At 38.0% G+C, this 12,622-nt stretch overlaps 1 protein-coding gene across 1 annotated transcript in view; it reads right to left on the bottom strand.

Moving 5' to 3' along the window:
* Positions 1-12,334, bottom strand: part of LOC122816536 (myomesin-3-like) — a 522,511-nt gene extending 510,177 nt beyond the window's left edge. Inside the window, exon 1 of the mRNA XM_044089388.1 lies at positions 11,395-12,334. Coding sequence (XP_043945323.1) covers positions 11,395-12,334 — 940 coding nt within the window. The remainder of the gene's footprint in view (positions 1-11,394) is intronic.
* Positions 12,335-12,622: the final 288 nt, after the last annotated feature.

Genomic DNA, 12,622 nt, shown 5'->3' with positions numbered 1-12,622 from the left:
TTAACTTCACCTAGGATGATGCCTCAATACAAACAGAAAATGATTAACTATAATAATTGGCTTAATTTCTGGTGTTATTCTATGGGATCCAGTATCTATCAGCCTGGGATGACATGATCGACAGACCTTGATACTTTGCTAGAGATGACCTTCATCTGTCACCCCTGGGATTTCAGCTACTGGCTAAGGTTCTTGCCACCCTCATAGTGCCTTTTTGGCAGTGTCTCATGTACAAAATTCCTGACATAAAAGCTCCATATATAAACAACACCATGGTTATACTGCTAAAAGCTAGGAGCCTTAACATGAAACTGCACTCACTGAAAGAAGTCCTCACCTTGGAAGAAGCATACATTTGTGCAGTCACTGACACCTGGTTCAAGGCTGTGCAGAGCACTCCAGCCATACTGGGTTACACCTCCTTCCACATGTTCAGACCACAATGTGAAGGAGTGAAAACTAAAGGAAGCAGTGTATCAATTTTCATTGAAGATAAATACACCTCCAAATTCGTCAAACAGCATGATTCCCTGGAGATACTTCAGGTGCAATTAACTGTTGGTAGGACACCTATTCAAGTCATTGCCAGCTATAGAACCCCCTCCATGAATCAGGACACCAACTTTGCCTATTTGGATCTACTTGAGTCTATCAAGATACATCTGAACACCATCGGTTTGGGTGACTATAACTACCCATCCATTGACTGGGTAAAATACTCATGCTCAAACTCACTTGCACAAAGGTTCCCTGAGTTTAACTCCAGTACCCTAGTGCAGCTGGTTGACACCCCCACAAAGAGTGCAAAGATCCTGGATCTGATGCTTATCTATATGGGGGACCACTGTTGCACCCCCCTCCACTGTGAGCACTTCCCTGGTGACATCTGACCACAAATCAGTCTCATTTGAAGTCACTATCATACTTGGCCCCCCCAGCAATAACTAAGTGAAAAACTTCTCCAATGCAGATTATAACCTTTTAACCTTCCCCCTCCGATGGAACTAGCAGCTATGTTGAGTTCTATACCAATGCTTTATACAAACACCTATATAACTGCATTGACTCAGCCGTGCCTGATAGGACCAAAACAAGCTCCTCAATGAAGAGAAAACCTGTCTGGTGGACACCTGCCATTAATAAGCTTTGCAATAGGAGGAAGAAATTGCTATATAACAATTAGAGGGAGCAAGCCCTAAACTAGAAACAATCCCTCATCAGCTTTAACAAGCAAATAAGACTACTTGTGAAGGTCCCCAAAGCAAACTATGAATCCAAATTAGCTTCCTCAACTAAAGACAACCATAAGATGTTCATTAGTTACAACCATAGCCTAAAAGGAAAAGTCCAGATTTGTGCCAACTGGTAGTTAATGATGCCACATATACTGAGCCTTTGGACATAACTGACCTGTTAGCTGACAGGTTCTGTGAAAACTTCACTCACCTGTCCCCGCTACACATACCCCATGACATCCCTACCACCTGTTCCCTACCTTGTATCTCTAAAGTGCAGGTCATCAATGCCCTCTCTAAGGCCTGGAACGCAGTATCTATGGGACCTGGTAACATCCCAGGCTGCATCCTACATAAACTCAAATAATAATTAGCAACACCATTGGGTACTCTTTTCAATCATAGTCTAAGCACCGGCTTTGTCCCAGCTGAATGGAAAATGGCACAAAGGTGGTGCTTCCACTGACCCCTTGAACTATATACCTATTAGCCTGACTAGCCTTATCTTCAAGGCCATGGAGTGAATCATCATGGACCTTAACAAAGATATAGGTAATCTCCAAACACTTGACCCTACTCAGTTTCGATTTGACAAAGGGAGATGATGCCTGTTAAACCCAGTGGATTTATTTGAGACATCACCAAGGCCCTGGACATGGAGAAATCTGTGCATATGGCCTACCTAGACATAGCCAAGGCATTTGACACTATCCCTCACTCAGGTATCATTGAAAAACTCACCCAGCTAGGTATCAACCCTTGTATCATTAGATGGGTCACTAACTGGCTCACTGATAGAATCCGTATAGTCAAAATAGGAGAATCCACTTCCAACAGCAGACCTGTAACCAGTGGTGTTCCACAGGTATCAGTACTGGGATCTCTACAGTTTGGAATCTGTCCAAAGTACAATCAAAACTAAAGATCTGTGGCTAACAATCTTTGCTGATGACTGCAAACTATGAGCGGTCATAGAATCTTCAAATTAAGTCAACATCTTACAAGACGGTCTTAGACAAACCAATGATTAGTGCCAAAGTCATGGCCTTAAACTCACTGCAAAAAAATGTATTATCATCCCTTTTGGTAAGGGTGATGTTACTGCAAACTACCACATTGATAGCAGCACCTTAAGTATGCACTCAGTGGTGAGAGACCTGGCCACACAGGCTGACATCAACCTCACCTTTGACCATAGAAGAGGATTCTATATTGCTCATCTAATAAGTAAGGACATTGCCTCCAGAAAAAAAGAAGTTATAACTTTCCTGTACTCTTCCCTCATCAGGCCAATAACTGAGTACAGTGCCCCTTTTGGTATGCACCTTTCCAAGCACCTGCAGCAACTGGAGAGACCACAAAGGTTCCTCACTAGGAAAATTCTATGTCTTTAGAATCTGTCCTATGTGGATCATCTGAAATCACTGTCACTTTATTTTGTTTCATACAGACTACTCAGAGGCAATCTCTGCCATGCATGCAAGGCAATCTCTGACCATGCTTTACTTGAAATGCTGCATCTCCATAAGTCAAATGGTACATGGGCTACTCGCAATAAAGACCTTAACCTGGTATGTGACATTAATAGAACCTGCTTGAGGGAGTCTCCTAGAGGTTACCACCCCTTTGGAACAGACTCTCACTTTGTGTAAAACAGAGCACCTCATTGGCCCTTTCCAAATGCAGTCATGGCAACTGGATGGGTAACCATAACAGGGACAACAGATGCTGGTCATGGAAATAAGGGTAGAACTTGGCTAGGCTTGTAAAGGTCCTAAGGCCATTAGCCTAATAACGTCCTATGATCCAATGAACTACTAGGCATGAAAATCAGGCCTATATGATACCAGTAAGAAAAACAGGTATATAAACCATGAGATGAGTAAATATAAGTATAAAAAAATAATAAAATAAAAAATAATTAAAGATAATGAAAAACTGTGTGATATACAGTGACAGTAAGTTTTGCCTAGACATAACACTGATTGTATCAGTTATACTCTATGTGCTATTTCTAGTAAAGGTAACATTAACGTGAATGTCATGGTCTTTAGCTGTGGATTAGATGCTGCCTCTTTGGCTGCACAACTGTATACCATGCACGAGCCAGATATGAGGAGAGTGAGCTCATGTGCCAGATATGAGGAGACTGAGCTCATGTGCCAGGTATAAGGAGAGTGAGCTCATGTGTCAGGTATGAGGAGAGTGAGCTTGTGTGCCAGGTATGAAGAGAGTGAGCTCATGTGCCAGGTATGAGGAGAGTGAGCTCATGTGCCAGATATGAGGAGAGTGAGCTCATGTGCCAAATATGAGGAGAGTGAGCTCATGTGCCAGATATGAGGAGGGTGACCTCATGTGCCAGGTATGAGGAGAGTGAGCTCATGTGCCAGGTATGAGGAGAGTGAGCTCATGTGCCGGGTATGAGGAGAGTGAGCTCATGTGCTGGGTATGAGAGTGAGCTCCTGTGCCAGATGTGAAGAGGGTGACCTCATGTGCCAGGTATGAGGAAAGTGAGCTCATGTGTCAGATATGAGGAGAGTGAGCTCATGTGCCAGATATGAGGAGAGTGAAATCATGTGCCAGATATGAGGAGAGTGAGCTCATGTGCCTGGTATGAGAATCAGAATCAGTGCCAGGATGCTAGTATGACATGTTTATGATGCATCACACACTACTTAGCAGATGTTGGAATGAAAGATCTTCCTATTTCAGTACCCCTCACCCTATGGTCCTGATGGAGTCCTATTGACAACACCAGTGTTATCTATCACATCAAGCACCTCAGGGAAATGTGCTACTATCCTACAGAAGGCATCCATGGTCCTGGCTTGGTCCTGAAGTGACACTGGCAGACAAAAAAGTGTATCTACACATACCAAGAGTACATTGTGGAACTGCTAACCAGAGATATACCTACCATGTCCCCATTCTATCTCTGGAAGGTTCCCAAGGCAAATACAGTGAGGGCATTATATAAACTGCTGAAGGAGAAGCCAGAGATATACCTACCATGTCACCATTTTATCTCTGGAAGGTCCCCAAGGCAAATAATCCCGTGAGGGCATTATATACCTTAGTGTCCACTGGTATAGGAAGACTATGTACCCCCACAATTCCTGTCTGTGGGCTGTACAAACTTAGTAAAGCCATTACAATATTCCTTTCTATTCTAAATTTATCAAGGATTTCTTGATTATCAAAGTAAAAATTAATTATTCTTTATCTATATCTGCACCTTCTTGGAAGATGAGTACAGCTATGCACCTGTAGTTTTGATTCAGCCAAGACAAGCATCTGACATCAAAAAATAGCTATGGTGGCAGAAACAGCAAGCATCCTTGCCAAATGCAGAGTAAATATAAAGGGTGAAGCAGCTTGGAAAATCAAGCTTTCTGATATGTAAGGCAACTCTTTTTTGAACATGTCACCTCAGCCAGACTGTTAATTGAAGTTAGTCAAAAAAGGAATATATTTGAGCTTAGTAAATATGCACCAGGATGTGTTATTATGGCCATAATTCTCTCCATGTTTAATCTGTTTTCATGAATGGATACTGCAGAAGGTTATACCTATAAAATGTTCCAAAATCAGGATGTTAGTATACAATTCTGAGAGCAAACCTTTCAGTGTTTACCAACACAGTTGTAGTGATGCTTGCTCTTTCAATTCCATATAAGCTATTTTAGAGTGACATTTATTTCCCTGAGGTACAATTAGAAGAGACAGTTAGTAAGGCTTCTCATACTGAATGCCCTCATGATAATGTCTATCACAAACGGAGATGAACTGAGTCATAAATACAGTATATATAAATATATATATATATATATATATATATATATATATATAGAGAGAGAGAGAGAGATGTGTCTGTCCTCCTTTCTCCGTGATTATATATATATATATATATATATATATATATATATATATATATATATATATAAATCTGGAGTTTTGGTGAAGGACTAGAGCTTTCAGAGCTTGATGTAGGCATTATGGCCCAGAGTTCAGTCTAAATATTGACATATTTTATGTGACTCCTGGAAGAAGAAAGGTTGAACAAGGAATATTATATGGTGGATATATCATCTGCTAAAACATTAATACCTCATTTCTTACATGTTTATGCATGTTAAAAGTAAGACTTTTCAAGATTTAATCAAGTCCTTAATTTGATATTTTGCAATACCCTTTGTGATGATCGGAGGTATGCCAACCATGCCAGGAGAAGTATGGCAGTGGATGTGCAACATATGCCAGTGCAGCTAACTGGAATTTTCTAAATAATTATATGTCATTTGTATAGCAAACTGATTCATACAGATGCTTGTGCTGAACATGTATTTGTGAGGTTTCCTTGCGTTAAAGTATATCAACAGTGTGCCCTGCTGGAAGGAAAAGAAATGTGCATGCATTATTGCAACTGTTTAAATTTATACCTTATAATAGAATATACTGGGAGTGAAGAGGTTTATCCACCTGATTTTGGAAAAAATATTCTTGAAGTTAAATAACATTATGGGTTAAGCCATAAATATGTTATCCCACAGTTTATTTATTTATTTATTTATTTATTTCAGTTTGATTACCGGGGAAGTCCACTGGGCCAGAATGTGCCCATTTTCAGTGGAGGCCCGGGGAGAAAAGCTCCATAAGAAACACAATTAGAGGTTACAAAAAATGCCAAATACAAAGGTAAAATACATGTATGAATTCATAGAAAACAGTTTTGAATGGAGCCAGAGATGCAATGTCTGTGCTAGAGAATAAGTTGTAGCTCCTATAGGAAGAGTGGAATGATTTTATGGTTTTATCACTTCCAGCAGCTGTACCACATATTTGTAATGCTCTTGTGTGTGTATTATTGACATGTAGGTGCTAAAACCCTGGCAGCTTCTAGTGATGGTGATAACATGGGAACCAGTAGTCAGATGACCAGATGTATGTGACGTCATTATGTACAGAAATAATGTTTTAATATTAGAGGAGACTGAACTCTCAGCACCACTCTGTATTCTGTCTTGGATCTGACAACAAGGACCACTCACCCATCTTGCCTTACTCTGTTCAGTAAGTAGGAACAGTAATTCTTTTAGTCAGTCAGGAATAGATAGTGATTTACAAAAAATAGCAGGTTATAGATGCCCCAAAAACTCGAGACTCGGATACCAATGTACACGAATTTTATTGTAGAAAAGAGCACAACACTATAAGCTCATATGCTGGGTTGAGCGCTTTCATCTGTCACAACACAGATTTCTTCAGAACCAATGAGCTCCTACAGTCCATTCATTTTATAACATTTTTGGCGCCAAAATCACTCAATCAATAGTTTTCAATTAAAAAATACTAATTTAAAAATTCTTAAGCTAACTAATTATATACAATAATTTATATACAAAAATTTGTAACAATATTTTATAACAATACAATCTACTTAATGTTGTTAGCTTATGTTATAGTCCTATTGATAAAAATTATAAATTTTATGTATAATTTTTACTTCCATCTTCCTCATTAAAATATAATGTAACAATTGTGAATGAATGTCAGTGATAAATATCATGTATGCCTTATATAGTGCACTGAATAAATATACACATATATTGAATATAGATACATGTTTAACTTTTTCTTTACATGAGCAAAAAATACAAATAAAAAGTAGCAAATACCCTGTTGACGTAATACTACCAATGTCTATAGAACAACCTTAATATGTGTGAATATCCTTATACTTGTACAATAACTCATGTATAATGTATATACAAAAGGGGATACAAAAAATGTAAACAATATACAATTTTCCAAATACTAACAGATTAAATATTATAATACTGCTTGTAGGAACAATGTCCTGTGTTCTAAACTAGTTCAAAGCTAAAAACGGTTTTAAACTAATATAATCGTTTATACCAGGAGGTGTTGTTGCGTCCGTACATATTTGCCATTTACTTTCAACCCATGCCAGATATGTCTTCCAATTTCCACCTCTGTCACTGATCTCTACCTGGTCTATGATGGCAAAAGTAAAGTTGTGATCTATCCCCTTTTCTAAAATATGCTTACAAAGTGCATTTTTTGAATCACCCTTTTTTATCCTATACATATGCTCATATATACGAGTCTTAAACTTCCTCTCAGTTTTGCCTATATAAAAGGCCGAGCATTTCGTACAGGTAGCTATATAAACAATTCGTTGTGAGTTACAATTCCCATTTTTGCATATTACCATGGTGTTGATAATATTATCTAACCTAATTTTTTGTGTAGTATTAATATAAGTGCATTGTTTACAGGTGCCACATCTAGTGGTACCCTTCGTTCTCTTGTCACTTGTTCCTTTAGTTCCATACTCCATTAATCTTTTAATATTACTTCCCGTTTTAAATACTGTACAAATCTCTGTTCCTACTATATGTCCGATAGGACCAGAAGTAGTGATCAAAGGCCAGTGTTTTTTAAGAATTTCAGTTATTAAACTGGCATAAGGATTGAATCTAATCACACATACTTTTCTGTCCCATTCATTATTCGTATAACGCTGTGGTACAATACTGATCCCCAATAATGGCTTATATTGGTGACCCCATTGAGCTTTCACATAAGAAATAACATTCCTTAACATGGTCTTCGGATAACCTCAATCCTGAAATAATTTGGTGACTACTTCTAACTCACTATTCATGCTTTCAAAAGTGGATGACATTCTCGCTGCTCGAATGCTCTGTCCCTTAACTATGTTTTTGAAAATGTGTGGGGGATGGCAACTACTAAAATGAATGTAGTCGTTTGAAAATGTGGGCTTCCTATATATCCTAGAAGAGAACCCCGTCCCTGTATTACCAATCCAAGTGTCCAAATATGCAATGCCTGTTTTGTCATATTGGAAAGTGAATCTCAAAAATTCTGTTGTATTGTTGAGATAATCTATGAAAGTTGGTATCATGTCTGTAGGTCCTGTCCAAATGATAAAAACATCATCCAAAAATCTGGTGTATAACCTGATGTACTGGTAGAACTCACTTAGAAATATGCATAGATTCTCCCACTCGAGCATGACTAAGTTGGCAAATATGGGGGCGCAAGAAGCCCCCATGGCCACTCCTCGAGATTGTCTGAAATATTCACCTTTATGTGTTATATAATTATGTTCTAGGACAAGTCCCATCATATCCATAATGAGATTTACTCTATCCCAACTACAACCTGAGTATTTGCATAAACTGCTATTAAAGTAATCTAATCCAGTGGATGCAGGTATACTGGAAAATAAATCCTGAACATCTATGGTGAGGAATGTCAAATTCTCATCCCAAACTTCCATCGTAAGTTTGCTTAGAAAATCCCAGGAATCCTTGACCAAATGGTCCACTTTAGTATAGACTTGCTTGGTCCAATGATCTATGGTGGTCCCTATTTTAAAAGTTTTAGATTTGGATCCTGAGATGATCGGTCTAAATGGTGGTTTGTGCTTGTTTTTATGAATCTTTGGAATCCCTATAATGTGGGCCATAATCGGGTGTTCTGTTCTTAAATAATCGTATAATTCACTAGTAATTCGGTTATCAAGTAAATATTCCTCTATCACTAGGTCTATACGTCTGTATCCGATGTTAACTTGATTTAAGGATACTTGTTCGTAATTTCCTGATTCATATGATATGTTATTAATTTCATTAAGATATTGTTGACTATCAAAAATCACTATCCCACCACCCTTGTCAGGCTTCATTATTCTGATCTCATTGTTTAAAATAAGTTCTTTCATACAACTCCTTTGACCTTGGGTTAAATTATCCATTGGGGAATGGCTACCTCCTGAGTTGTATTTAACCTCCTTATACAGATGGTACATATCATTGCAAACCATTTTCTCATAGGCTGCAACCTGGGCATTCATAGTAGGAATGTATGTACTTTTTTTCACTAATGTAGATCTATTTTGTATGTTTTTGTTCTTGTTGGAATTTTCATTAAATTGAATGGCTAAATTCAGCCTTCTGCAGAATAGCTTAATTTCTTTAATAAGATCGAATATATTGAACCTGACAGTGGGGATATATTTCATTCCCTTACTAAACAGGGATATAATATCATCAGTGACTTGAATGTCGGTATAATTGTACACATTGAACCCTTGGTAGCTTCTAATACGGGGACACTTCTCTGTATCTACATCCATCATGTGCGTATCAACTGTACTTGATCCTTGCTCTCTATTAATAACTTTTTCATCCAATATTACACCTCTATTAGTTGGTGAATTGGTAGTTAAAATATTGTGTATTAAGGATGGAATTGTTATGTCCATACCTTTGGAAGAACCTTGTTCAGGGGTAATCACTTTATCACTTAAAATACTACCATTTAATATCTCCTTTGTTGTTTCTTTGGGGCTGGGTAGTATCGTCCCCCTTGAAAATTTTCTTCATCGTTCACTCTCAAGTTCCTCTTTCTTCCCTTAGATTATACCACCTCAAATGTATCATCACCCTCTCTTTCATATTGTGGCCAAATATAGGCTCTTCCATTTCTATATAGCTCCATGTCACGTTCTATTTTGTGCATTTTCCTTTCATAAGCATTTTTTACTTTCACTTTAGCTTGGGTAAACTGGTTAGAATAACAATCATACCATTTCTCAAACATTTCATCTTGTATAATAGATTCATTTAAATTTCCCACCTCCTGTAATAACTCATTCACTTTTTGTTCATTGCATTTTATAAGACGTTTTATGTATGTAAACCCGAATTCATCAAACATTTTCTAAATAATTATATGTCATTTGTATAGCAAACTGATTCATACAGATGCTTGTGCTGAACATGTATTTGTGAGGTTTCCTTGCGTTAAAGTATATCAACAGTGTGCCCTGCTGGAAGGAAAAGAAATGTACATGCATTATTGCAACTGTTTAAATTTATACCTTATAATAGCATATACTGGGAGTGAAGAGGTTTATCCACCTGATTTTGGAAAAAATATTCTTGAAGTTAAATAACATTATGCAACAGAAGCACCAAAAGAGAAACCAATAAACCAAAAAAATGATCGGAAGCAAATTCTCAAGTGTAGTATTTCGGAAATCGATCAGCTCACAATAAGGCACCAAGCTCAACAAAACAGAAAATTTATTGCAACGCAAACGCCAACAATGTAGTGCACACGTTTTCATCAAAGGTATGACTTCATCAGACAAAATAAATTTGAATCACACAGGTATCAATACTCAAGGACATCACACATAACGCAATGAATTAATTGATGAATCAAGTTTAAAGACACAAACGTCCTTTCTAAAGATACAGTGTAACATTATAAATAGTACTTCAACCCTCTATGTTAAAAACAACTGTTAAAAACATTTTTCAACCATAAGATATTTTCGTAATAATAAAACCATGATGATTTAAAAAATTTTTGTGTGTGTTGTGATATACCTAATTGATGGTGAGAAAAACTGGTAATTATATCCTGTCAGATTTTAATTTTAAATATGGAACAATAGATATTGCTTCATTAAGCCCAGGAAATCTGTTAGATTCCAAAAGAATTTGCCAGTGTGTCTCCCTATGGGACAATAATATCTCCCATGGTCCCCCCCTGGCATCTTGGGGAACGGAATCCAAAACAAAGAAATTAAAAGTAGCATCAGAACATACTGAACTATGCTTGTAAGCGTTGTTCCTATCGCATTTATTTATATCGTAAAGGTGCTCGTACACCTTCTCGGAGTTGTCTTTGGTCTTCCCCATGTAGAATGCCTGACATGACTGGCACAGGGCCAAATAAACAACCCCATAGGAAAGACAATTATAAAATCTTTTAGAACTGATCCTCCTGTTTCTACTTTCCAAGTAAACTGCCTCTTTGTTGGAAATATGTTTACACTGGGAACACCGTCCACACTTGAAGGTACCTTTACGGGGATATTCAGGTTGCTGTTGTGTGGGACCCATCTCTAAAATTCTTTTGATGTTAAAACCTTTTTTATATACAGTTTTAAGGGTTATGGTCTTGAATGCATTGAGGTCTGTTAGTTCCTGAAAAGATTTGAATTCCTTGTCAATAATCCTCCTAAGCATCCCAACATTACCACTATATTCTGTAATAAACAGTAGTTGTTGTCCTTCACTGTTAAATTTACCCTTACCCTGCTCAATAACTGAACTCTCTTGTCCCAAAATAGGCTTGAATCTTGTAGTTCTGCCTTTAAAAACCTCTTCTTTTACCGAATTGATCATGGTTTCGGGGTACCCCCTGTCCATGAACATAGTTGTCAACTTGTCACATTCGTTATTGAATTGGTTTTCCTGAGATGTCATGCGTGAGGCCCTGACGAACTGTCCCTTAATAATACCCCTCTTCTGAAACTCTGGGTGTGAACTAGAGAAATGCAGGTAACTGTTTGAAAAGGTTGGCTTTCTGTATACTGTTGAGGTAAACCCTACTGTCTCTTTACGTATAGTTACATCTAAGTAATGAACAGATTCCTCAGATGTCTCGTAGGTAAAATTTAGAAAACTTGTGGTACCCCTAATATAGGTGATGAACTCCTGGATGGTCTCCGGGGGACCTACCCAAAAAATGCAGATGTCGTCCAGGAATCTAGAGTAGTGGATCCAGTATTTCTCAAAACCACTGTTATGAACAAATTTCTTCTCCCAGACAGCCATGATAATATCTGCATAAGTTGGAGCAAAATTAGCCCCCATTGACACCCCAGTGGTTTGTTTAAAGTACTCACCCCCATAGCATATATAGTTGTTTTGTAATACCAACTCTACCAAGGTCATAATCATGTTTACATCGTTCCCTCTAATCCCTGCACACTCCCATAGGGCCTCCTCCAACCATTCCAATCCCACGTCAGTGGGAATAACTGAAAACAAATCCACCACATCTATTGTTAAAAACGTTAGATTAGGCCTATACAACTCGTTGGTAACTCCCCGCAAAAATTCCCAGGAGTCCTTGATGAGGTATGACTCTTTCCCCCACACCTGTTTGAGCTTCCAATCCAGGAATTTAGCTATTGAGTGGGTCTTCGAGCCCTGAGCGGCCACAATAGGCTGTAGTGGTGGATCTTCCATACATTTATGTATTTTAGGTACTCCGAAATAGTGGGTACCTTGAGGTGGCTGTTTTCCAAAAAAGAGAAGGTATCAAATTCAATGACTTCCTGGTCCAACATATCCTTTATGGTTAAATCAACCTTTTTATATGAAAGATGTACCTCTTGAATGGATGTGACAGTGTATTTGTTGGTGTCATAAAGTATTTCCCCCATTTTACTTTCATATAAGACCTGGCTCATAAGAACAGTGCCCCCTCCCTTGTCCGGTTGCATAACCCTGATGGAATGGTTGTGCGCTAGGTCA

The sequence above is a fragment of the Protopterus annectens genome, chromosome 1.part1 (assembly GCF_019279795.1).
Source record: "Protopterus annectens isolate FY-2018-M chromosome 1.part1, PAN1.0, whole genome shotgun sequence".
Lineage (NCBI taxonomy): Eukaryota > Metazoa > Chordata > Ceratodontiformes > Protopteridae > Protopterus > Protopterus annectens.
The sequence above is the reverse complement of the archived record's forward strand: the minus strand, read 5'-3'. Positions and strand labels throughout refer to the sequence as shown.